The sequence below is a fragment of the Telopea speciosissima genome, chromosome 7 (genome assembly GCF_018873765.1).
Source record: "Telopea speciosissima isolate NSW1024214 ecotype Mountain lineage chromosome 7, Tspe_v1, whole genome shotgun sequence".
Taxonomy (NCBI): domain Eukaryota; kingdom Viridiplantae; phylum Streptophyta; class Magnoliopsida; order Proteales; family Proteaceae; genus Telopea; species Telopea speciosissima.
Window position 1 is genome coordinate 35,415,515 of NC_057922.1, and position 27,535 is coordinate 35,443,049.

Consider the following 27,535-nt stretch of genomic DNA (forward strand, 5'->3'; position numbering starts at 1 on the left):
CACCGACTATCTCTGGGCTGAGAAATATGCAGCGATGAACCTTAAGATTAACCATGTGGTTCAATCTGCTGCATTTAAACATTTCTATGCAAATAAGGCTTTGGAAGGCACTTGGCGCCTATATGACCGGGTGAAGGAGGTTGCCCCCTATTTTAATTAGGGGAAGATGAGGTTGGGCTTTGACCCTCGTGTTCTAGTACGGGAGGTTGTACTTGACCCTTTAACATTATCCATACCTTTCTTTCCTCCTCCCCAGAATGTTCCAGGGCCTTTGCCCCTAATCCACCTTGTCCTGAGCTCCCATACCTGTAACTGCAGTGGTTGTATCTCGGGCAACGGTTGTCGCTCCTCGGATGTATGTGTTTTGCTTTATGCTCGAAATTTATTGAATCTGCACCACTTGGTTTTTCTTTCCTTGAGTTGTCAAATCCTTCTTTTTTCTTGGCTTTTGGTGATGTTTGTCCTTTTCCCTGGCGTAAATATCCATCATGGTGCGAATCCTCTTTTCAGAGATTTGTGTGGATTTCCAACGCTAACATTTATTGTTTTCTTGTTTGACTGACGTTCCACATACTTTAGCATTAATAGGGCTGGTGAAGAAACCGAATTGCCATCTGAGTAATCGCACCTCTTCCAATTTTTGGAGAACGGTATGTCCATTGGGGTCGGAGCATGTGACCCTGGATGTAACTTCCCATTAAGTGGGGTAGTTGTTCCCTTAATATTCTCTTTCCCCTTTGAATCGTCGTTTTGCCCTATAAATAGGGTTGGTATCCTTCACACTTTTGCTTCCCATGGAAATATGGGTTCTTCACTGTTGCCTTTCCACTGTCATTCCATAGAAACTCTGTACTTCTTATGGTGTTTTGGTTGCCGTTATTTTCTCAGATGCAGAGGTTGCATATTTCTGGCGGTTTACCTTCTTAGAAGTGCTACTTTCGACTTCAATCGACATTGGCTTTCATAGCTTCGATCCTCAATCGACACGTAGTGTCCTTTGGGTTGACGAGCCGTGATGGTCCCTCTCTATGTGCCTTTCCATTGCCAACTCTTTGGAGAGGGAATGTTGCATTAGAGAGGTGGAGAATCTTGAGGAGGCTGCTTCCCATCGGCTTCACTGTTAACGTATTTGGTGGGCAGTGGAGTGGATCTGTCAATGCGCTAGAGAACAAGAAGCCCGTGAAATGCCCAGGGCTCTTCAGGCTCCTCACTTCCTGTGGTTTGAGAGGAGTAGTAGCAGGGCTATTTTGGTGTTTCAGGGTGCTGACGGTGAATCCCATTTGGTAGGGCAGCTGGCTCTTGATTCATGGGATTGCTTTGGAGCTGGGGGTATTGCATCATGAATGTCGAGCTCAGTATCGTTCTATGTGATGCCGTTGTCAATGCTACCCTTGTCTCACACTTCGCATCATCCAGCTCTCAATTTTCATCAGCCTTCTTCTGCTTGGGAGTGCAAAGACGGTTTTCTCCTGTCGGTGTGGTTGCCCTATTAGTTTGCCACGTTTTCTCCTCTCGGGGAGCTGGTTCTAAAATCGAGCATAACTTCATGTGTGTACTGGTAAACCTTGCTGTGTATTTATTTTTAAAAGTTGACTGCTTTGTAAGCTTGTACCTGAGTCATGGCATACTCGTACTGATAGACTGGAATACTAATAAAAGAATCTCGTTATCCGAGCAATTTTCCTCTTTATTCGAGCAATTTTCCTTGTATACTTTATTTTTGTGTGGCTTGGCCTTATATTCCTGTTTGGTGCTTTCCTCCATGATCGGATGATCCCTTCCTTTGATTGGGGGAAACACCCCTATGGTGCAACTCACCATTATGATCGGGTGACCATCATCTTTGTTTTGGAGAAACGCCCCTATGGTGTAACTCACTATTATGGTCGGGTGACCATCATCTTTGATTTGGGAAAACGCCCCTATAGTGCAACTTACCATCATGGTCGGGTGACCATCAACTTTGATTTGGGGAAACACCCCTATGGTGCAACTCACCATTATGGTCCGGTGACCATCATCTTTATTTTGGGGAAACGCCCCTATGGTGTAACTCACCATTATGGTCGGGTGACCATTTTGGGGGAAACACCCCTATGGTGGAACTCACCATTATGGTCGGGTGATCATCATCTTTGTTTTGGAGAAACGCCCCTATGGTGTAACTCACCATTGTGGTAGGGTGACCATCATCTTTGATTTGGTGAAACGCCCCTATAGTGCAACTCACCATTATGGTCGGGTGACCATCATCTTTGATTTGGGAAAACGCCCCTATGGTGCAACTTACCATTATGGTCGGGTGACTATCATCTTTGATTTGGGAAACGCCCCTATGGTGCAACTCACCATTATGGTCGGGTGACCATCATCTTTATTTTGGAGAAACGCCCCTATGGTGTAACTCACCATTATGGTCGGGTGACCATTTTGGGGAAACACCCCTATGGTGCAACTCACCATTATGGTCGGGTGACCATCATCTTTGATTTGGGAAAACGCCCCTATGGTGTAACTCACCATTATGGTCGGGTGACCATCATCTTTGATTTGGGGAAACACCCCTATAGTGCAACTCACCATTATGGTCGGGTGACCATTATCTTTGTTTTGGGGAAACGCCCCTATGATGCAACTCACCATTATGGTCGGGTGACCATCATCTTTGTTTTGGGGAAATGCCCTTATGGTGTTACTCACCATTATGGTCGGGTGACCATCATCTTTGATTTGGGAAAACGCCCCTATGGTGCAACTCACCATTATGGTCAGGTGACCATCATCTTTGTTTTGGGAAAACACCCCTATGGTATAACTCACCATTATGGTCGGGTGACCATCATCTTTGTTTTGGGGAAACACCCTTATGGTGCAATTCCCCATTATGGTCGGGTGACCATTGTCTTTGATTTGGGGAAACGCCCTTATGGTGCAACTCACCATTATGGTTGGGTGACCATCATCTTTGATTTAGGGAAATGCCCCTATAGTGCAACTCACCATTATGGTCGGGTGACCATCATCTTTGTTTTGGGGTAACGCCCCTATGGTGTAACTCACCATTAAGTTGATTGTTGGCACATTAAAAATAATAGTATTGCAAAGAGTCATTATGCTTGCCATCAACTTGCTTGATTAATCATTGATGTCTCTATCGATCATGGCCTGATCTTTCAACAAATGACAATTTGGGATTCAAACAACTGAGAATTGACCTTTATTGATAAAATTGGATTCAAACAACTGGGAACTGACCTTATTGATAAAATTTTCATAAGTTCTCTGCATTCCAGGATCGTGGTATCTGTACCCCCTCCAGGGTCTCCAAATGATAGGCTCCTCCTACTTGTTTGGAGATTCTGTATGGTCCTTCCCAGTTGGGTGATAACTTTCCCATGGACCTCGGGTCTAAGGCTTCTACCTTGCATAGGACCAGGTCTCCCTGGTGGTACCTTCTAGTTTTCAGCTTCATGTTGTAGTGGCGTGCCGTTCGCTGTTGGTGTACTACATTACTTACCCGAGCTGAGTTTATTCTTAATTCTTCATCGTTAACCTTAGGGTCATAGAGTTGTACCCTAAGCAAAATTTCTCCAACCTCCACCGGGAGTATTGCTTTTATTCCATATGCCAACATGAAGGGTGTTTCGCCAGTTGCCAACCTCGTGGTTGTCCGATATGCCCATAGAATGTTAGGCAGTTCTTCCGCCCACAAACCTTTGTCCATTTCCAATTTTTTCTTGATCCCATGCAATAGAATTTTGTTCATTGCTTCTGCCAGCCCATTGGATTGGGGGTGGGCTACCGAGGTCTTCCTTAGCTGAATTTGATATTGGTCACTAAATTCGTTGAACTTCTGCTCAAACTGCTTTCCATTGTCAGTAATGAAGGTTCTCGGGATTCCATACCTATAGATAACTGAATGGAGGAAGAATTTTCAAACCTTCGGTGGGGTGATTGTTGCCAAGGCTTCCGCTTCTACCCATTTGGTGAAATAGTCGACGGCCACCACCATAAATTGTCTGCCTCCAGATGCCTTGGGGAAGGGTCCCAGTATGTCCACTCCCCATTGGACAAAGGGCAATGGGCTTGAGATTGAGGTGAGCTCCGTTACTAGTTGGCACGTGATGGGTGCAAACTTCTAACATTTCAGGCATTTGCAGACAAAACTCATTGCTTCTTTGCAGAGATACGGCCAAAAGTATCCTTATCTAATGACCTTATGGGCGAGTGCCATGCCCCCCAAGTGTTGTCCACAAATGCCCGTGTGTATCTCCCGAAGAACATACTCTGCCTCAGATGGTCGGAGACACTTCAAATAGGGCATTACAAATGCCTTTTATACAGTGTTCCCCCTATTATCATGTACCTAGCGATCCTCATTCTGACTTTCTTTGCTTCTTCCTTGTCAGTGGGCAGTATGCCCTCTTGAAGGTAGTTGACTAAAGGGTCCATCCAGCAAGGTTCCACCTCGATTGGTAATACTTCCCCGGATTGCTCCATACTTGGAGTATCGAGCACATCCAAGTACACTGTTCTGCCCAGATCTTGAAAATCTGAGGTGGTTAGCCTAGAGAGGGCATCTGTAGATGCATTTTGTGTCCTAGGTACCTGAAGTATCTCAAAATGACTGAATTTTACGATCAGGTCCTGCACATTATAGCGTCTGAAGCGCCTTGAAAGAACAGGAGGGACTTGAAAGTCTCCAGGTAATCCTCCGGATTCGTGGTGCCTGCATATTGCTCTATGGTTGGCATCTTGAACCCTTTTGGGAGGGACTCAAATCGTACCTCATCCTTGAATGCTAAGTCCGTAGTGAAGTGAAAGTTATGAATCGGGGCTAGGTTCTTTCCCCTTATGACTTCTTGAATTTGGTCTTGGAGTTCCAAGACTTTGTCGTTCAAGACTTGCTCAACCTTCGTTATGTGCGAATCTTGATTCTTGGCATTTCCCTGCATCTCCTTGTTCCTTCGTCAGGTGTTGTTTGCGTTGCTACGATTCTCGCTATGCTCCGGTGAATGAGATCTTTCTCCGTTCAGCGGTGGAGGTGGGTGTATGGGGATCCCCTGTAGGAGACCGCGCTGCATCTCCAACATCTGCTCCATCTTGTCATCCCAGCTGTTCCACGATTACATAGCGTGGTGGGTCCCCTGGGAGCCTTGGCTTAGACTCCTCCTGGTGCGGCAGCTTCTGGTCTTCTGGGATAGGATCTTCACCTTCTTGCCGGGAAGCGGTCGGACGGGCTAAGGCTCCTCCCTATCCAGCAACAGAAGGTCCTGGAGGAGGAATGCCGCAGTGGCGGATCGAGTGATCCTTGACTGGTTTCTTGTGTTGGTCATAATGGGATCTTCGTAGGTCTTTGTTCTCTAATTCGCACAGATGGCGCTGAATGTTGTGCAAAGATTTCTACCAGAGAGAAATCCACAGATGGCACAACTGATATGCTAATGAAGAAACTAGATGGAATTGGGAATAACGGAGATGAGACTGCGAAATACTCTTTCTTTATTAAACACTAAATATTGCTAATTGAGTTCCCTTTTATATGAGGGTCTGGCCCTTAATTTATAGTGATGGATGGGATCTCGGACGATCCTTTCTGCTTTAATAACTTCCTTTTTTGGTAGCACAGTTTTTGGAAACTCCCATTCTGGTTGTGATCCCCCGCGAATCTTGGGATCTCCGGGATTCTTAAGGCATGTGGGACCTTCCCTTGGTGGTTGCGTAACTGTCGTTACAGGGCACACTTCATAACCATCACACGCGTGAGATTCTCCAAGCATGCCCCCAACTTCCTTTTGTTTGCAAATGTGAGGGGTCCACGTGTAGGGTCAGGATTTGAAGTACAAATTATGGCATATCAATTCCAATTAACATTCCGCACACAATTTCCTCAGTGACATATCTGCATTTCCTTGATAAGGGATAACCACATAATTCTTCATTCCCAATGTAAGAATCCTTTGAAAATGTATCTAATTGATAGCCTCGTGGTATAGGTCCCTCAAGATGATTGTAGGAGACATCAAAGATTGAAAGAAATGTAAGACTAGTAAGTTATGGAGGGATTCGCACAGAAAGCTTGTTACATGAGAGATGCAATGATTCAAGTTCTAACATGTTTGCAAACAATGATGGGATTTGGCCTGTTAGGTTATTGTGTGACAAGTTTAGAGCCCTAATCGATGTGAGATCTCCAATCACTTTTGGTATCTCCCCATGGAATCTGTTGTTGGAAAGATCCAGAGCTACTACGGAGGACAACATGAATCCCTGAATAATTATTTCCCTCCCTCCGAACGTGACTGATTCTTTATAGTAGAAATCTTCAACATTGTAATATCGTTCTGATGTAGTATCTACATTTGTGGACATCATTTCCTTCAAGCGTCCAAAGTATTCAGCTGGCAAATTACCTGTAAATCTATTGGAAGAGAGGTCAATTAGTGACAGCTTTAGGAATCCTTCAGAGGTTCGAGGGGGTTCGATGGGGCCATAGAAACTGCTAGACTGCAATTTAAGAACTTGCAACATAGGCAATTTCTCCAACTAGGAAGGGTAAGTATCAAATATCTCGTTCTTCCCAAGGTCTAGAATCTCTAGTGTTGTGCAATTAGCCAATGACTTGGGCACTTGGCCTTCTAATTTGTTTACACCGAGATTGAGCATCTTCAGGCTGCAGCTTGCACTTGTAAAATGTGGAGGTATTAATCCATGAAAACTATTCTCTTTTAGATTCAATACTGAGAGGGTGCCAATGTTGCCTAGACATTCCGGAATTGAACCGCTCAAGTTGTTGTAAGAGGCAACAAAGATTTTTAGACTATTCAATTTACATATCGATTCCTCCGGAATTGTACCGCTCAAGTTGTTGTGAGAAAGATCCAAAAAAGAAAGAGTCCCCTTCCATATCCAACTAGGTACATGTCCCTGGATTTGGTTGTTTGAAAGGTCTAAACTCTGCAATTTATCTTGAGTTCTCAAGAAATTTGGGAATTCTTTTATGTGGCAAGATCCCATGTACAACCCTTGAAGCTGGGGAAGAGTAGAACTGGTATTGTTGCCAGCTTCAAGTGACAATAGGTTGTTTGAAAGATCAAGAATCTTAAGGTTCTTAAGGTTCCCAAACATGTCCAAGTTCACGATGCCACTAAAATTGTTGGATCCCAGAGAGAGGTATTCAAGTCTTGAGAGCTGATGAGAAATTGATTTAAACATAGGGACTGAACCATTAAATTTGTTGAAGGAGAGGTCCAAAATGGCTAGCTGGGTAAGGTTTGCTAAAGAAGATGGAAATGAACCTGTGAAATTGTTTCTTGAAAGGTCTAACTCAGTTAGTTGGGTAAGGTTTGCTGAAGAAGATGGAAATGAACCTGTGAAAGTGTTCCATGAAAGGTCCAACTCAGTTAGTTGGGTAAGGTTTGCTAAAGAAGATGGAAATGAACCTGTGAAAGTGTCAAAGCGATCGGTTTCCGCCGATAGAAAACCTAAGAGTTCATAGTGCTTCAATCGGGCTTTCTTTATATTTAAATCCTAGAGAAGAATTACATAGCAGATAACAACAAAGAACTAGTGCTGCGGAGAATTAGTCATAGTGATGCGGTGATCAGATTCTCAAAGGCCGATGGCGATGCAAGTTTATGCAGTGGCGATGATTAAGGAAAATCTTAAGATCTAGGTTTCGAGGGGGGTTTCCTTGGCTGATCCTACCTTCGCAAGGGGGGATCACCCATCGGATTCTCAAAGGCCGACGATTCCCAGTGGTGTTGTGGCCCGTTCTTTTGCGTTTGTGGTTACTTCCGCCGCCCCTTTGGCTTCTTCTTCGATTGATGTGAAAGGTCCATCGATCCATATGGGAACTCCGGCGGTGTTCTTTTCTGAGGCTAAAATTGCGATCTCTGTGAAACCGTTTCAGACGACGTTGGTGGCGAAGTGTTCTTACGGGAGGCCGTCTCTCTTTGACGTGAAGCGTTCTCTGCAAGCCTCTTTCCATCTCTCAGCGGATGTCCTAGTTTCTTCATTGGCCTCCAGGCATCTGCTCTTGCTCTTCGTAAAGCATTCAGATTTCGTCAGAGTTTGGTTGAAAGAATAGATGGTTATCAAAGGTTTCCCGTTTAGGTTCTTTAAGTGGACGAGGTTCTTTAAGCCTGGTTTGGAGTCACCGATTGTGCCGGTCTGGGTCTCCTTCCCCAACCTGCCGGTCAGTCTGTTTCACGGGAATTTCTTTCGCTCAGTAGCTGGCGTGGTTGGAAAGGTCTTGAGGGTGGATGGAGCGACTTCTGGGTACACAAGAACAGTGGTTGCGAGGGCTTGCGTAGAGGTTGATCTTCTTTTCGATCTTCCCGACCGGATTTGGATTGGGTGCAGATCTTCTGGTCTTTTTCAGAAAGTGGTGTTTGAGCGATTACCCTCCTTCTGTGTGGAATGCTGCAAGTTGGGGCATGTGAGGGAGAATTGTCGTAAAAGGCCTGGTGTAGACACGGTTTTGCCCAAGAAATCTGAAGCTAAAGGGAAGGATTTGCCTTGTAACCCCGTGAATGATGGAGAAGCTTTAAGCTGTGAGGGTGGTGTGAATGTTTTTGACGATCCTGGGGAGGAGGTGGTTACTCCTTGTGTCAACAAAGGAAAAGAACCCTAGACAATGGCGTGGAGAAATCAGTAGGGATGGCGATGGTGCAGGTCGGCGCTAAAGAGGTTAATTCTGAGAAGGAAAGGGAGGCACATGTTGTAGAGGCAGTTGTAAATTCTTCAGACTTTTCAAACTTAAGGGAGGAAAATCAAGAATTTAATAGTCATGCTGTAACTAGTATCTCTCACTCACTTTCCCGGAAGGCTACGTTGGAAAAGTCTGGCGATTCAATGAGCAGTGGAAATGAGTTTAGTGATGACATGGAGCTAGGGTAGAAGGAGTTGAACCAAGTATTTCCAAACCAATCTCAAGCAGTGGGCCCGGTTTGTTCAACGAGTTTAGCATCTCAAGAGGAGGATCGTTTAGAAGTGGTTCTTTCACCAACTTCTGTCACAAGCTACGATAATGGTAGAACTGCAGTTGTGGTTCACGCTACGATTGAGCAAGATGATGAAGCAGGGGGTGAAGCTCCTTTTACAAAAGTGTCGCGACACCGGCAAGTTTGGGTTCGGAATGTGGAGCAGGCGATTATCCCTGGATCACGCCATCGACATCGCCAAATTGAAGTTGGTTTGGTCATGGAAACCATAAAAAACTCTCATAGCGAGGTTGAAAAGGAGTTAGGAGTGGGGTTGCAAAAAAGTTCATCTCCCTTTTCACCAGAGGAGGAGGCTCTTTTGGGCCGTGTGGCTTTTGATCGGCCTGGTGTTTATGCTGAGATCCCCCGTCGATCGAATAGGATAAGAACCCCCTCGGTGCGGCTCACAGATCCCCGTAGTTTTATTATTTCTCTTGGCTGATCGAGTGGCATGTTGCCCTCACCAATATGTTTTTTAGGACTCAATCAGTTGGGTAAGGTTTGTTAGGGAAGGTGAGACTGATCTAGAGAAACTGCAAGCCGAAAGTCGTAATTTCCTCAAAAACTGAAGATTTCCAATAGAATCAGGCAACTGACCAGTGAGGAGAGAATTGTTCGACACATCAAGGATCTGAAGATTGGGTAGCTGGAAAACACCGCTAGGGAACTCCCCATACAATCCACAAGATCTTAGACTAAGAATTTTCAAATGAGAGAAATTTGCCAAGAACTTTGGTACTTCAACGGAAATATTGTTTTCATCAAGTCGGAGATCGGAGAGCAAGACAAGCTGCGAGAGAGAAGAGTGAATGGGACTTGAAAGACAACAGTTAGACAAGCTCAACACACGGAGGTTGGGAAGTGCCTCCGCCAGGACTTGAGACCAATCGCTTCCTTGTGTAGAGAGGTCTACTTCATCAAGGTATAGTTCCACGAGAGAATTCAGATTCTGAATCAATACCTTAAGGTTTGGTGTTTCCAGTTTTATGCGGATTTGGTCTATTAAATCTGGATTTGGACCACAAAAACCTTTTTGGATGAAGAGATCAAGAGAAACCAACCTTGTTAGGCGTGAGAATTCCCAGGGTATTTGGCCGTAGAAACACGTATTGGAGAGGTTGAGATGGGTCAAGCTTGAAAGCCGATCAAAACCAGATGGGATTGGAGCGAGCCTGAAGTCACTGTAAGCAAGATTGAGCTGTTGGAGATGATGGAGGCCAAAGAGGCTGCTGTCGGAATCGATACCTCCGTAGTTGAAACTCAAGTCGAGACCGATCACGTAACCAGTGGTCATGTTGCATGTGACGCCTACCCATGAGCAACAATCTGTTTCTGGTTTCCATAAACTGACATGATTGGTATTATTAATAAAGGAGTCTTGCTGCAATTGCAAGAGAGCAGATTTCTGGCTATCTAGGCAAATATGGCGCTCCATCAAGAGGGTTGCTTGGGTTTGAGTCAAATGCAATAGGAAGAAGAAGAAGAAGCAGAAGAGGAGAAGATGAACCACGGGGAGATTTCCCATATTAAGTCTTGGGATATAACAAACAAAAATATGTATGAGAAAAGAACAAGCTTAAAAGGATGGGTAAGGAAAAATGGAGATTAATTCTCCTATTTATATATCTTCATAGATTATACCTTTTGTTCAACAGAACTCTATGTTGACTGACTAATCACAAACTTGGGTTCAAATTCGATCGGTTATGGAAATAACAGAGCAGGAAATGTGGAGGTTCCCTCAACACTCAATATTGACTGACTAATCACAAACTTGAGTCAAATTCAATCTTTCATTCATGGAAATATATAGATTATTTGAAAGTTTAAAATCGACTAGTTTGTTCTTTCCTTGTGGAACACCTTTCATTTTTGGGTAATTTACACATACCACCCCTGAGGTTTGACGAAAGTATAATTTTACCCCCTAGTTTTGGATAATTCTGTGTATCCCCTGAGGTTTACAAACGTTAACAAATACACCCATTCCATCAGTTCATGACTAACAAATAACAATGTTAAAAATATGATGTGAACTGACAGAATTGCCCTTACTAGAAAAGGAAGAAAGAAAAAAAAACCTGCAGCTCATCGATTTGGGGGAAATGAGTTGCAGGTATCCTTGTAGGGAACACCATAAATTCCAGATTTCTTGTCACCTAGGACTGGATCGATCCAAACCATTTAGGGAATAATAGTAAAATCAAGTAAGGGTAATATTGAAAAAATAGAAATTTAAGAAATAGAAGAACCTTTCTTCTTCTTCCTCGATGAAAGACAAGGCGGTAGCTCCAAACCTCGAAGAGAAGAACTCGATGCTATGAGGTTCACTCGAGCAGAAATTTTGGACTCAGGTACTAAATCCCAATCTCTATTGGAACCAGCCAACAAACTCGAAGTTCAGCAACCTAACAATCAAGGGGTTTAACAGGAAGCAGCACCTGGCGGAAGTTAGGGTTTCAGGCCTTCTGCAAGTTCCTCACCACAGGAATGGGGTTAGGACTGGGGGTGCAAAAAATTAATTCGCCTAAGGGTAGAGAGTCATCAATCTAAGTTCCAGATCCATTGAACAACTCGTAAGGAACGCAATCAAATCTGTCACGGCTCAACTGGTTCGGCAATAACAAAGTAGAGTAATAACAGCGTACCAAAGGAAAAGAAGTAAAGAGAGAGGAAATAGTGAGAGAGAAGAGAGAATATCAAAGGGAGGGATGAGAACTGCGCACTCAGCTCTTGGCAGCAACACGGTAAACCCTTTTCATTCAATTTTCAAATCTCAAATCGTTGGGTTACATGCTCTTTATAAAATAGAATTCCTAATCCTATTGTAAAACTGAAATTATAACTAGACTCTAACTCTATCTAATCCAAAACTGAAGACAGATTTAAATAAAATTGGACTCTTACTTTTCAAAGATTCTAATAACATGAATAAAATAAGAAAAATTACAATGAATCCCTATTTGATAATCTTCTAACTGCATGAGATAGTAATCTGGAATTTCAAAGTTGTCTGAGACAGATCTCTCAAAGATCTTGGATTCCATGGTATTCTCTACAAGGATACCTGCAACTCAGCTTCCCAAATTGATTCCAGGGTATTCTCTACAAGGATACCTACAACTCATCTTCCCCAAACAATTTGGGGAAACTGAGTTACAGGTTTTTTTTTTTCTTTTCTTGCAAGGGCAATTCTGTTAGTTCACATCATATTTTTAACGTTGTTAATCATGAACTCATGGATTGGGTGTGTTTGTTAATGTTTGTAAACCTCAGGGGGTTACGCAGAATTATCCAAAATTGGGGGGTAAAATTATACTTTCGTCAAACTTCAGGGGTGAGTCGGTCTTTCTGTTATAGATGCTCTCAAATGACGAATATTTTCTCCTTCGATTATGGTGGGGCCACACTATGTATACTACACTAATATTTACAATATATACATTAAGACGGTAGAACATTAATTACTACATTGGAATAATGAAAATGCAATAGTTATACCTATATGAGGGTATTCCCTTGGCTCAGGGGAGACAGACGAATAGACCAACACCGACTTTTTACAGATTAACGACTCCTTTTGGCACCTTTTGCTATCAGCAAACGGGCTGAATAACAGCTATAATGGGGGGATTTTGCTTGTTATCCGTGCACACACAAGATAACAAACTCGAAGAAAGGGGATCACTCTCTTACCGAATAGGTAATCGAAAGATCTACTGTACTTGAGAACCTCACTTAATTGGGCACTTTCAAGAAGGGAAATCAGGACAAAGGGGACAAATGGGGGTAAAGCTCACACTTGGGGGGGTCTCCCTACCTTGAAAATCCTTGAAATAAGGGGAGGGGGGACCCTCCTATTTATAGGGGGGGTGCCCCACAGCCTTGGCCCGGAGAGGTCCTCCACGGCGCCATGGGCAACATCAGTAAGCTGACGTCGGAAACCCCCGCGGTGGCGTGGCTCCGTACACCATAGCCGTGGGGGACCTCAACAGGGCTATGGGACACCGTCCCCGTCACAGTGGATAGTGTGGTCCCCCTCATCTCATCTTTTGGGCTTAAATGGATCATTTTGGGTTCCACGGGGTGTTTGGGCCCATGGGCCAGATTTTAGGAAAGGAAAAATGCATCGCCCTTCATCCGTGTCCCGTCGTCATCCTTGCCAAAGGTGGTGACAAAAATCAGTGTCTACAATTTTTGTTATTCAGGGGGACAGAACGGTCAATTCGTCCACCCCATGTGTATTGGCGCAGCCTGCACCCTCGGCACAGAGAACATTTGGCCTTAATTCATATATGACTCCTTTTACAGTCGATTTATAGTCTGATTAGCTTAGGGCATCTTTGGTACAATTTTTATTTTTGCCTATTTAACAAAAATCATTTGTGAAAATCATTTTTTGTCAAAACATGAAAATCATTTGGTAACCACTACACAGAATAGATTGTAGACAAAGTAATAGTTTTTTGAAGTGGGTGGGTGGAGAGATGCCACCTTTACCCATCTTCTTTCCCAAAGCATAAACTCAGAACCGAGTTGTTGGGTATCAATCTCTTTGGATTTTCCTTATTTCATGAACCATAGTGTGTGTCCTGATCCAATATACAAAATAATATACCTTTCGAAGTTAATTGTGGTGTTGACAATGTTCCCCCACTTGCATAGGAAAGCCCATGAGGAAGGGGAGGATGGGGAAGAGTGTATGGATTGTATTAAAGTAAGAGTTTGGAGGAAAATAAAGATAATGACACAGGTTAGGGGTGTCAACCGGTTGGGTTCGATCGGTCTCGGTCGGGCCTTGACGGGCCTCACCAATTTTATAGGCTGCACCGTGTCCGACCGTTTAGGTGTTCAGGCTTGTATTGGGCGGACATGGTACTGTTTAATTTCGGTCGGTCGGTGTTCGGTCTTTAATCGGGGTCAGCCTTATTCAAGGTAAATGGGTCTTAAACGGGCCTCGGTCAGGCTAATGGCCTATTTAACTCTAAACGGGCACTAAACGGTGTGGGCAGAATTTTTCAATTTCAAACCATGGTCCTTTGCCAATTGCTTATAAAATAATAGATTCTTTTTCACTTCTTCTTTCTTCTTCTTCTTCTTCTTCTTCTTCTTCTTCTTCTCTACCTTCTTTCCTCTTCTTCTTCTCTCCCTTTCAAATTCCAGTTTATTTTTTTCCTTTTTCTATTAAGTAGGATTGCCGTGTGAGACACAGAGACTTAAATCTTGACTTTACGAGACAGCCGAGACTGAATAGAAAAAAGCAAAAAAAGGTGGAATTTGGAAGGTTAATTAGGGTTAAATGGTTAATGGTTACTCAGTTAGTTGGGCCTTTTGGCCGTTTAGACTTTAGACATGGCCGTGCCTTGGGCTTGGGGGTAGAATAGGTAATATACATCGGGCTTAGAGGGTCGGGCTTAAACGGGGCAAAGAGGTTGGCTCGGTCGGGGTTTTAAATGGACGGGCCAGTCGGGGCACCCGACGGTGTCACCTCCAGCACCGAGACCGACCATTTATAAATGGGTCGGGCTAAAGCCCGACACGTTTATTAATCGGGTCGGGTCGGTTGGGTCTTTATACGATCGGGTGGGGTCGGGTCTACCGGTGTGGGCCTGACATTGACACCCCTAACACAGGTGATAAGAATGAATAGAGAGAGTTTAGGTGAGTAGAAAGAAATTGAAGAGGAATTGCGTTGTTTGAAGGGCTTTTTGGGGCTATTCTCTGTTTCTGCAGGTACGTTCTTGGTCATGGCGGAAGCAGAAGAAGAAGACATGGGGAAGAAATCGATAAGAACGCAAAAAGCCCTTCAAACAGAAAACAATTAGAGCGCAAATCGAAGCAAATAATTGACAAAACAGAAAACTCAAATCAATAAACAGAAAAAAAAAATCCTAATAGCATCAAGTCGAAGCAAATAATCGACAAAACAAAAAACCCAAATCAGCAACAAAGAGAACAACGAAAGAAAAAACCAATCGTTTCGAATCCATTCTCTCAAATACACTCGAAGACAAGAAAAGATCATTTCTTTTGCCTACTTTAACAAAACCCATAAAGCAAAAAAGATTTACAGATCGATCCAGTGAAAATAAACCACAAATCAAACTTAAAAAACGATCATTAGCCATAAGGAATAGGAAACTGTTGGAAACAATCTTTCAAAACATACATATCAATATATTTATGTAACAAAGGAGTTAGATTACTTATCTTAATGTAGACAAACCGAGATCAATGACGACAATCTCAAGCACCATATAACACTTCATAAGCCTGAAAAATATGAAGAAAATAAAAGAAATGGTGGGGCTGAGTCGTGACAAAAGTCATTCTCCTTAAAACTGTAGACGCCCCCCTATGGTGCAGTCGGGTCCTTGCGAATCAGCCTCCAAGATAAAACAGCGCTCCGGTTAAAACTATCTAGTAATGATGCACTTCAAATACTAGGCTACTAAGGGCACAGAGAGTTACACTCAATTGGATATAAACAACAGAGAAACAAAGCCGAGAGGAAAAACAAAAGAAGTTTTCTCAAAAAATTATTAGTGAAATGGACAAAACTCCTCTCTTTATATAGGAGAAGAAAAGGCACCCCCAAGGGTGTCTCCAAAGGATATGCCCATAAAACATGCTTTTTTTCATAAGACTTGTTTGTTGACTATTCAAACAAGTCTTCCAATAGGTACACCCATTGGTCATTTAGGTGTCTATTAGGAAACGGCAAAACCCTCTAATAAACCTTTTAATAAATAATAAAAATATTTTGAATCAAATATTTTAAATGAATTTAGAATTCCAACAGAAACAAATCAAAAGAAAAAGATAGATCGATAGATCAAACAATTACTACCTCATAAACCAAGTCCGAGAGAGATCAAAGGAGAAAGTGACTGCTTTTGAGTACCGAATGACGCAAGAGAGAGGCAGAAGCAGAAAGAGCTTCAATGCTATTGGCGAATAGGGTCACCAGAAGAAGAAGATGAGGGGGTCAATGGAGTTGCAGGAAAAATAAGAAGAATGAAGTGACAAAGGGGTCGCAAGAGGAGAAAGAAGAAGAAGTTAGAGGAGGATATTTCTAATTAAACACGGAAATGACGCTCTTACCCATCGATTTTGAGACCCATGAGCACGTGCTCATTGAAGTCCCCGCATAAATGGTAAAAAGTAATTTTCAACTAAAAAAATAAACAGCTTTCCATCTATTTTTAGTTTTTAGTTTTTTTTAATTCTTTTTAAATTGAAACAGACTCCATAAATGATACCAAGCACAATCAAAAACGTTTTTGAAGACAAAAATCAAAAATAAAAACTATACCAAATATGCCCTTAATTAGCTCATTTAAAAACCGATTATACAACCTGATGACTTGAACCTGATTGCGGATCAGTAATCTTTTTTAATTTTTTGGTAAAGATTGTAGATTGATAATCACCGACGGAATATAAATGTGTGCATGCCTAGCTTATGAGATCCGATTAATTCAACGATGCTGACATGTGGTCTTTAATTGGTCATTGGTGGGTACCGATTATGTCCGACCGACTGGTTGACACCATTACTCTGAGCCAGCGCAGCTAGAGTCCGAAAGGATCCGAATGGGACAAGACAACGTGTACCACCCGGTAACAATTAGCCACATACGATCCACAGGTCGGATAGCAGCTTATAGCCACTAAAAAATTGCCACGTGTCTTCTCAACAATTTTGATCCCTTTGAAGTTGCCCTCATGTCGGCTTGTTAGTTCTCAACGTCGGATTGGAACATAACCCTCCTTGATCCGAAGGCACACTGGCTTTCATCAAGGAGAGATTTTGGCTTGAGAATCGGGTCCGTTAAAATAAGAGTGATCGGATGGTTAAAACCACTAACAACCGTTGAATGTTTGTGACCCAAGTCTTTGGGATTCGGAATAAAGAAAAAACCTTGGCGGTGCACAATCGGAACTCGTCTCTCTCTCTGTAAGAATCAAGAACTTTCAAGAGAGGAAAGGGCTCCTTACCAACAGCATCATACGTGTCAAACTCTGATTGGTTCATGTACGTGGAACATCAGAATCTCTTGACAGGTAAGCTATTTTGTCGACATGGCAAAATCTCATTGGAGGGAACACTCTAGCGCATGAGCCACCGTTACACAGAAGCTATAAATATAAGCCCCTATGTCCTTCACTTCAGTATTTGGATATACGAAGAAGCAGAGAGAAAACAGAAGAAATACGAAAAAGCTCAAAGAACTAAGATGGCGGCAAAACACAGAGCAGCAACGGCAGTTCTGCTTCTCTTCCTTTCAGGTAAATTTTCTTTCGATTCTGTTAATTGTGTGAGTTAGTTGATGGAAAGGGCTGAAATCTAAAGATCACTTTCTCTGTTTTTTTATTTTTTTTTAGAATTTTTGTTAGGATTAGCAGTGGCGGCGGATGAATCTCCGAAGCTCGGGACTGTAATTGGGATAGATCTAGGGACAACCTATTCGTGTGTGGGAGTTTACAGGAATGGTCATGTTGAGATTATAGCGAACGATCAAGGAAATCGAATCACCCCTTCGTGGGTTGCATTCACTGACTCTGAACGTTTGATCGGCGAAGCGGCCAAGAATCAAGCCGCTCTCAACGCCGAACGAACAATCTTTGATGTCAAAAGACTTATCGGGCGCAAGTAAGTGAACTCTTCGATTAACCAATGTTCTATTTCTATGATCAGTACCAAGGAAGGAGTAATCTGTTCATCTTAATAAAAAATTTTGTTCCATTTTTATGCTTTTTAGGTTTGATGATCCGGAGGTACAGAGAGATATAAAGTTCTTGCCTTACAAGATTGTGAACAAAGATGGGAAGCCTTATATACAGGTGAAGATCAAAGATGGAGAAACCAAGGTGTTTAGCCCTGAAGAAGTCAGTGCTATGATACTGTTGAAGATGAAGGAGACGGCTGAAGCATACCTTGGGAAGAAAATTAAGGATGCCGTTGTTACTGTTCCAGGTATAGAATTTGAAATCTCTTTTTTTTTATTTTTTTTATTTGTGATTCAACTCTTCTTCTCCATGAACTCAGCGTGTTCCTTGTTGCAGCTTATTTCAATGACGCACAGAGGCAGGCCACAAAGGATGCTGGTATAATTGCAGGGCTTAATGTGGCTCGGATAATTAACGAGCCTACAGCTGCTGCAATTGCCTATGGACTGGACAAAAAGGGAGGAGAGAAGAACATTTTGGTTTATGATCTGGGTGGTGGTACATTTGATGTTAGTATCTTGACGATCGACAATGGCGTCTTTGAGGTTCTGGCAACCAGTGGTGACACCCACTTGGGAGGAGAAGACTTTGATCACAGGATTATGGACTACTTTATTAAGCTGATCAAGAAGAAGTATAACAAGGACATCAGCAAGGATAACAAGGCCTTGGGGAAGCTCAGGAGGGAATGTGAACGGGCCAAGAGGGCATTGAGTAGCCAACACCAGGTTCGCGTTGAGATTGAATCCCTCTTTGATGGGGTTGATTTCTCTGAGCCATTAACGAGGGCAAGATTCGAGGAGCTGAACTTGGATTTGTTCAAGAAGACAATGGGTCCAGTGAAGAAGGCCTTGGAAGATGCAGGGTTGAAGAAGACGGACATCCAAGAAATTGTGCTTGTTGGAGGGAGTACCCGGATTCCTAAAGTCCAACAGCTTTTGAAGGATTACTTTGAAGGGAAGGAACCCAACAAGGGTGTTAACCCTGATGAAGCTGTGGCTTATGGTGCTGCTGTTCAGGGTGGAATTCTCAGTGGTGAAGGCGGTGATGACACCAAAGGTAATAGATAGGTTCTGTGTTTTTGGCATTGTTCGGAGGTAATCAAATATTGTGGTTGAATTCCAGTTTCTGAATCGTGTTCCTTTTATTTCTTGCAGACATTCTTCTTCTCGATGTTGCACCTCTGAGCTTGGGTATCGAAACGGTTGGTGGGGTTATGACCAAATTGATCCCAAGGAACACTGTGATCCCAACAAAGAAATCTCAGACTTTCACAACCTATCAAGATCAGCAGTCAACAGTGTCGATTAAGGTAAAGGAGACTGACGTGATTGATGTGAAGACAATTGCGGAATTGCGTTATTATAGTGCATTTTAATTTATAAAACCATCTGTGTTTGTGAAACTTTCAGGTTTATGAAGGTGAAAGGAGCTTGACAAAGGATTGTCGTGAGCTTGGGAGATTTGATTTATCTGGTATCCCACCAGCTCCAAGGTAAGTAAAACGGAACACTGTAATACCCTTTCCTGAACAGTTAAAAATTGCAGCAATGAGTGAAAACTGAAAACCTAAAACTCTTTTCTGGATTGGGTTTTGTTTAAAAAACAGAGGAGTTCCTCAGATTGAAGTCACCTTTGAAGTCGATGCCAATGGCATTCTGCATGTGAAGGCAGAGGACAAGGCAGCAAAGAAAACGGAATCAATCACCATAACAAACGACAAGGGGCGTCTGAGCCAGGAGGAGATCGATAGGATGGTGAAGGAAGCAGAGGAATTTGCAGAGGAGGACAAGCAGATTAAGGAAAAGATCGATTCGAGGAACAAGTTGGAAACTTATATTTACAACATGAAGAGCACCATAAACGACAAGGACAAGCTCGCAGACAAGATCGAGAGCGATGACAAGGAGAAAATCGATACTGCTTTGAAAGATGCACTTGAATGGTTGGATGATAACCAAAACGCAGAGAAGGATGATTTCGAGGAGAAGTTGAAGGAGGTGGAAGCAGTGTGTAATCCAGTAATAAAGCAGGTGTACGATAAGAGTGGTGGAAGTTCTTCGGGGTCGGATGATGAAGAAGAACCTAATGACGAATTGTAGAAAGTAGAAACAGAACTGGGTCGAATTTTTTTTCCCTTTCTTTTGTCCTCTGCAATTCCACCCATGGTGGGTTACGGGTTCAATATTTTTTCTTGAGGTTTTTCTCTTTTATCAATTTCAATAGTTTGTTCTTCTTATTTTGGAAGTTGTTGTATAGTTGAAGACATCTGAAAAGTCTGAAAATTTTATATTTTTCACTTGGCTGAACTTTATTTTACTTCCTTCCACCGTTTCTTTTCCATTAATGGCGAGAAAAAGAAGGTTAGTGAGAAATTATAGCAGAAAACAGCAAAATTATTCTCAGAGTGAATCTAAAAAAGAGAATGGTACATGAAGGAAATTGCTTACCAAATCCACTGTTTGGTTGTGGAGACTGGAAGGCATAAACTGAACTTGATGGGTGATTGATCCATTTGCTTCTACAAGCTACATTCAATGCACAAACAGTCAATCTGTGAACTACAATTTGATGCCCAGGTTTGATAATTGAAGATTTAGATATCTCCAATCTTTTGGAAAGGACAACTATCATGGGCAAAGTTAATTACATTCATCTTTCAAGCTATTTATATCAAAATCCCTGGGTACTTGTCTCCTTCATATGAAAGGATCAGGTGAGCCACTTGCAGCTAATGAATAATTATGTACTATAAAATACTCTTGACATTCTTTATGGTTTCCTAATTGAGTAACTTTGAATTCACTGGAACTAGAAAATGTTCACAACATTTTAGAATCCAACAATTACCCTTGATTAGGGGAATTTGTAAATGGTTTTTTTATGGATAAAGGTAATGGCATTTGTGCCTTTACAATTTCATGATCCCCAAACAGCTCAAATTGCTGCAAGCTTTGAAAAATGGGATCAAGCAAAATATTATGCTTGACAAATCAATCTGAAGGATCAATATTCTTTCTTGTTGATTTTTTGATCTTTATCAAATTCGACCACCACCTTATGAACCAGATTTTGTTGTGGAGTTTTTAAGGTTTTCTTCGGTAGAAACATAATATACAAGAGGTGGAAATGGTGGAGAAAAAAACCTGTCAAGGGCTTAAAAAAATTTGCAAGAGATCACAGGTTGAAAATCGACTAGAACTCTTTAAAGAACAATTTGTGAACAGCCCCAATGAGTTTGTAGTGTAGCTAATTTAATGTCAAAAAGGAGGAGGGTTTGAAAAGAAGAGGCTGACAAGAGGATTTTACTAATGCAGCTTTGGTGAGATTTTTTTATTTTATGAAAATAAAATAAATACCGATTAAAAAAGGGGTAAAGTATACGTACCCCCTAGAATGCACCCAATATTCCTCGTACCCCTAGGTGGCTCAATATTCCACGTATCACCCCTGCTTTACACCCCAAATGCCATTTAAGTCCACATCAGGTATTAAATGTTATAAAATGACCAAACTACCATTTCTTCTATCGTTTCTAAAATTTGAAAAGGTAAAGTACACGTACCCCCCTAGAATGCATCCAGTATTCCGCGTACCCCCCTAAGCGGCTCAATATTCCACGTACCACCCCTCAATATTCCACGTACCACCCGTGCTTTACACCCCAAATGCCACATAGGTCCAATCCGTTAAATACCACCGTTAGATGACAATATTTTGACCATTTTACCCTTTGCTTAATTTTCTTAAATCTGAAAAGGCTTAAATACCCTCACTTATTTGTTGCCCAAAATTAATTAAAAATGACCAATTTACCCTTTGTTTTATTTTCATAAATGAAAAGACCTAATTGCTCTCACTTATGTATTACCCTAACCTAATTTGAAAAGACTATTTTACCCCTAAATATTTGTTCCTAAAAACCCCAAAATGCCCTCATCTTCCCCAAATCATCATCTTCTTTTACATACCCACCACCACCGCCACCACCCACCAGCACCACCCACCATTGGCTTTGGGTTCTAAGACAAATGCGAGTTAAATTCTCTGGAAACAAATCAATTTCCGTACAGGTTTCTCTTATCAACCAATGATGAAACCCTAACCCAATGATGAAACTTATATACTTAAAATTCAACTTTTCTGAACTAATCTTGATGTCCAATGCAAGAAAACAACTAAAAAGATAATGATTGATCAAGAGAAGAAAACAAAATATTGCGATTTGCGACGAGTATTTCACAAAATGGAAAGATTTGGAAGTTCTGTTACCAGATAAAACCAGAGTTTCTAATACTTCTATCTCTGGTTTTTAGTGGATGGCTCTCTCTCTCTCTCTCTCTCTCTCTCTCTCTCTCTCTCTCTCCTAACCTCTCTACTTCCCTTTATTCAAAGACCAAACTCCAAAAGTGAGAAAGGGAAACAATGTGAAAAAGAAAAATTGAAATTGGGAGAAAAAAAAGAGTGAAGAGAAGAATTTGTTTCCTACTGTGACACTATAAGAATTTGTTTAAACGTGCAACAGATTAGTATTGTTACTTTAGAAGATATGGTGTTGGTTGTAGACTAAAAATTAAGTTAAATGCATTGACAAGGAAAGAACTAAGCGACCAGAGGTGGTGCTACTTTATTGCATCTACAAATAAAAATAAAAAAAATTCTGTGTTTTTTCTTACCCCCAAATCAGGATTCGATTTCTGGAATGGTGGGTGGTGGTGGTGGTGATTGTGGCTACGGCAATGGTGGGTGGTGGTGGTAGTATTGGCTTTGGTGATGGTGTTAATGGTGGGTGGTGGTGGGTATGTAAAGATGATGATTTGGGGAAGATGAGGGCATTCTGGGGTTTTTAGGAACAAATATTTAGGGGTAAAATAGTCTTTTCAAATTAGGTTAGGGTAATACATAAGTGAGGGCAATTAGGTCTTTTCATTTATGAAAATAAAACAAAGGGTAAATTGGTCATTTTCAATTAGTTTTGGGCAAAAAATAAGTGAGGGTATTTAAGTCTTTTCAGATTTAAGAAAATGAAGCAAAAGGTAAAATAGTCAAAATATTGTCATCTAACGGTGGTATTTAACGGATTGGACCTATGTGGCATTTGGGGTGTAAAGCAGCGGGTGGTACGTGGAATATTGAGGGGTGGTACGCGGAATATTGAGCCGCTTAGGGGGGTACGCGGAATATTGGGTGCATTCTAGGGGGGTACGTGTACTTTACCTAATTTGAAAAGACCTAATTGCCCTGACCTATTTGCTAAAATTTGAAAAGACTAAAATGCCATCATCTTCCCCAAATCATCATCTTCTTTTACATACCCCCACCATCACCACCACCACTCCAAGTTCTGAACTTCTTAATCGCCCTCCCTCCCCTCCCTCAACGGCTCAACCTTCTCAACTTTCATAGGTACCGATCTGTGTCACCCACCATAGTCCATAACCGAGAAAATTGCCAAAATCCACTCCTTCACAGGTTCAATTCCTTTACTTCCTCAATCTCCTCCAGATTTTTCATCTTTCGAACCCCACAATCTCTTGATCATGCTCTGCAAAGATTCATTTTTTTTTCCTTAAGAAAACTGAGTCATTTGCTACTTAACCCAGATCTGCTTGATTACCAGGATCGGAAAAAAATTACTCAAAAGAGGAGAAACCCTCACCTCACTGTGTATTCTTCCTTCGAAATCCGAATTGAGGGCAACCGATGCACAGACTAGATAAACACCATCAGAATGGCCTCAGCGCTAGACTTTTCAAGTGGAATCGAGTGAATTTAACAATTAACACCACCCACGTCCCTGTTTTGAAGCGAGCATCTCAGCCCAGTTAGGTATTGTGTCTTATCTCTTCATCAAGACTCAAAACCTAACTAATTAACCAGAGATTATCCCCTAAATGGCTTTGATCGCAGCCAATGTGTCACTCGATGGTCGTTTAGGTATAGCGCGACATCGAATTGATTCTCACCCACCCGGTATTATAGCATATTCGAAGCTTATCTTTCCACTTTCCTCCCCCCATCACCTGCTACCTAAACTGCTAACTGCAACTCTGCCTGACGAAACAGTAATTTAAAAAATAAATAAATAACCACTCTGCACTCATCATTTACATGCCTTGCTGTCTGAGCATAAGCATCTCAGGCAGTACTGAAAAAGATCTCTCTTTTCGTTTTCTTTCAAATTTTGAAGAAAATGGAACATTTTATTTCTAGTGTGAAAGGAAAAAAATTCTGTATAAACGCAACGGAAACTGCTTCCTCTCTCTCTCTCTCTCTTTTTCTTCTCTCTATTCGTTTTAAATTTTGCACAGAAATGTGGAGGAGTTGGAAGTGGGGCTTTACGGTGGTGATGTGTTAATGGTGGGTGGTGGTGGCGGCGGCGGCGGCACTGGTAGTGGTGGTGGTGGTGGTATTGGGTAGCTACATTGTAAGAAGATGATGATTTGGGGAAGATGAGGGTATTTTAAGTCTTTTTAAATTTCAGCAAATAGGTCAGGGCAATTAGGATTTTTCAAATTTTAGAAAAAATAGAAGAAAGGGTAGTTTGGTCATTTTATAGCATTTAATACTTGGTGTGGACTTAAATGGCATTTGGGGTGTAACACAGGGGTGGTACGTGGAATATTGAGGGATGGTACGTGGAATATTGAGCCGCTTAGGGGGATACGAGGAATATTGGGTGCATTCTAGGGGGGTACGTGTACTTTACCATTAAAAAAGAGTATCTACATGGTCCACATTGTCTACATTGATCCCAGGGAAAACATAATTAAAACGGTCCTGCATAGTTTTATAAACAAGCCGCCGGACATGCGCAAAAAGAATCTGCTCCTTAATACAAAGAGGGGTTTTGTTTAAAGAGAGAATTCAGTTGAAGAAACTTTTCTTATGGCTTTGTTTGGTATGGATTCCCCTAAAAATCAGAAATCGACAAATAAAAAAAAAACTGGATTTCAGAATGCATTCTAAACCCAGAATCTATTCTCTGAGAGTGCATACCAAAGTCAGCTTATGTAACCATCCTCTTCCACGCTTCCTATCATGTTGTCGTATTGACTATGACGTTTGGATAATGGGGAATGAGGGAAAGTGGAATGGTTTTCTTCACTCTCTCAAAAGATGAAACTTTTTGAATGCTTGGGATATTCAAACTCAGTCAACAGATTTTCTGAGAGACCCTGTGTTTTTCAAATTAATACAAACTCAAAATTTGACAAAAAATTGGTAAGCTTAAGGTAGAGCAACTCAACTAACATTAGGAAATTACAAGAATTTTTCACTTCCCTATCTAAATAATCAATGAGATCATAAGGGTTTAGGTAGAATTATTCACTTCCTTTTTGGTTGCACTCTTACTCCGTGGGAATCAATCTTAGGCAAGATTGATATTTCTTGACTCTGTTCTGATAGAATGAGTAATGGTGTTTGGTAAACCTATTTTACGATTAAGTTGGAACACAAAAAGATAAGGAACAATGTTTGGAAGGCTTTTACAGAATCAATTCGAGCACGATATTTATTAATTATGAAAATGACATTATAGCTTATGATATTATACAGTATTTACATACATGCCATAATATGAGAACTCATATTATTTATCTAAATGTCATTATGGCTTATGATTGTATTTTCTTAAAGTAAATAAAAGATAATGTCTAATAAATATAATTGAGAGTGTAATTATGTTAAAATAAACTCTCTCTCTCTCTCTCTCTCTCTCTCTAAACAAGGAAATTATGCCCACCGTTTTCACAAACTTAAATCTGTTCTGTTGATTTTACTATCTTGCATTGCATTTGTGGTCTGAATACAACTCCGATGTACCCAAAAAGACACAATAGCTGAGTGCATGCTTGCTGCCAAAAGCCAAAGGTTGTTCTATCTTGATGCCAGTTTTAAATTTAAATCCAGTTGCGCCAAAAGAAGTAAATATTGACCTTAGGAGAGTGTTAAGTAGCCTTCATCAAACTCTTGGAATATCAACTTTAGTTTGATACACTCCTACCGTATCAACACAACAGATTAGTCATTCTTGCATAAATTCTTATTCTATAATTATTAGAGAAACAATGTGAAGCAAAACCTTCTATACTTTATGTTAAGAAAAAACATTGTTTTAATCCCATATCGGCCCGATAGCCGAGATGTATCGTGCCGATACCGTGAACTACATCCATGGAGTCATGGACTAGGAGGAAGGCTAAAGCCTTAAGAGGAGGAAACCCAATTCAGATTTCAGAAAAAGGGTAATAGGTTGGTTTAAGTGGGTCCCCCATCTTAAACTGACAAATCGGTCCAGGTCTAGGACCAGAACCTATTAATAATTTGTCCAATCGGTTTTGGTTCTTAAACGATGCCATTGAAACAGTACCAAATGGTTCAAAATCCAAAAGAGAGAATAATTAAACCCAAAAGTGAGTGATTTGGGGCCCATTTATATTTATGATCCATGGACTCGACAGCTTATTATAATAACATGGGTATGCTCGGCTCGATCTGTCCTAATCGGATATTCGATTTGGTACTAATTGATCATAACCATTTGGTTTGATTCGGTTTGATTTCGGTTCCAAAGCAAATCATTTTAATAGCTAAGACCATAATGGACCAGTTAATGGATCAGTCCCAATCTGGTTTAATGGTTTTGGCCCCAAATTGACTTCCCTACGGAATAAAACTGAGACAAAAAATGGACAGCCCATCGCCTTACTGCCTTTCCCAGCTCACTCCCAATTCCCAAAGGCCCACTCTTAATTTTCCTTTGGGTTTTCTTTCCCGTCACTATGCCGTAACTATGCCTAGTGAAGTATAATGATTCACTAGTTGCCATATAGTAATACATGGGTTAGTCCATGTGATGGATGATTAGGCCAGCATTTCATTGGTACAATTTCAGTTTAAAATGAGTAGAGGAAGAACTGAAGAAGCTAAACATTACAAAAGATGTCATTTGTATTTTATACTCATCTCCATTTGATGATATTTTGATAGTTTTACTAAAACTTCGAATCAGAGTTTGAGCAATCTTCCTTGCTTATTTTAGACTAAAATCTGGATATTGAGATGTATGTGAGGTCCTTTATTATATGGACTAACTCATGCATTGTCAAGTGGCAAATAGTTAAGCGTTATATTTTATTAGGCATAGTGACGTCTAGAAGGACCCTTTGTCTTTTAATCTTCATTTAAAGGTAGGCATAATGACGCCTAGAAAGACCCTTTTTCTTTTAATCTTCATTTAAAGGCAAAGGTTTCACAACACTAGAGTGGAAAACTACATCATTGAGAGGGCGGGAGCATGATTTTAAAGAGTGAATAGGGATTTGGATCAGTCTTGGAGATCTGATTCCAATTCAAATTGATTGGAATTGATAGATTTTTATCCTCTCAAGTGCGGAGCACTGCCCAGTATACCACACTTGAGAATCCAACTGTCCACCCAACACTTGAGAAGATAAAAAGATGCCAACGCCCATGTTTTTACGGTTGGACTATCAAGTGTGGTGCACTGGGCATTGCACTGCACTTGAGAGGATAAAAATCCTAGAATCGAGTGGAATCAGCTGGATTTTACCCTAACCCTAGCCAATGCAGTATGGATCAAATGCTCTGAATTGGCCGAAAATGAGATTGGTCGATTTCTATTCTGGTAGATCCAATCCTAAGTTTTAATATGTTGTGGGGGATAAGGATTTGTCAAGTTGGAGGCTCACATTTTATTGAGAGAGTGTCAATATAGACTCCACCATGGATTTAGTTCTTCGATGCCAATACCAATACAAATCGATCGATTGCCCTGTATATATCCGATTCCA

The 27,535-nt window shown here is 41.3% G+C and overlaps 4 protein-coding genes and 1 long non-coding RNA gene across 5 annotated transcripts; 2 read left to right on the forward strand and 3 right to left on the reverse strand.

The window, feature by feature from the left end:
- Nucleotides 1-6,054: 6,054 nt before the first annotated feature.
- On the reverse strand, nucleotides 6,055-6,531 carry LOC122668501 (receptor-like protein 35). The gene has a single exon (XM_043865057.1). It carries the CDS (start codon nucleotides 6,529-6,531, stop codon nucleotides 6,055-6,057), a length of 477 nt encoding a protein of 158 aa, XP_043720992.1.
- Nucleotides 6,532-6,546: 15 nt separating this feature from the next.
- Nucleotides 6,547-7,128, reverse strand: LOC122668502 (receptor-like protein 48). Its single transcript, XM_043865058.1, has one exon. It carries the CDS (start codon nucleotides 7,126-7,128, stop codon nucleotides 6,547-6,549), a length of 582 nt encoding a protein of 193 aa, XP_043720993.1.
- A 961-nt stretch (nucleotides 7,129-8,089) lies between these two features.
- Nucleotides 8,090-8,635, forward strand: LOC122668503. Its single transcript, XM_043865059.1, has one exon. It carries the CDS (start codon nucleotides 8,090-8,092, stop codon nucleotides 8,633-8,635), a length of 546 nt encoding a protein of 181 aa, XP_043720994.1.
- Nucleotides 8,636-10,011: 1,376 nt separating this feature from the next.
- On the reverse strand, nucleotides 10,012-26,256 carry LOC122668948. Its single transcript, XR_006333938.1, has 3 exons — nucleotides 26,246-26,256; nucleotides 21,368-21,372; nucleotides 10,012-10,243 (listed from the first exon to the last, which is right to left on the reverse strand). It is a non-coding gene; the product is annotated as an uncharacterized LOC122668948 (long non-coding RNA).
- Nucleotides 17,150-20,033, forward strand: LOC122668946 (luminal-binding protein 5-like). Its single transcript, XM_043865540.1, has 7 exons — nucleotides 17,150-17,276; nucleotides 17,373-17,640; nucleotides 17,750-17,964; nucleotides 18,054-18,776; nucleotides 18,875-19,029; nucleotides 19,130-19,212; nucleotides 19,327-20,033. The coding sequence occupies exons 1-7, from the start codon at nucleotides 17,225-17,227 to the stop codon at nucleotides 19,817-19,819; spliced, it is 1,989 nt and encodes a 662-aa protein (XP_043721475.1). The 5' UTR covers nucleotides 17,150-17,224; the 3' UTR covers nucleotides 19,820-20,033.
- Nucleotides 26,257-27,535: the final 1,279 nt, after the last annotated feature.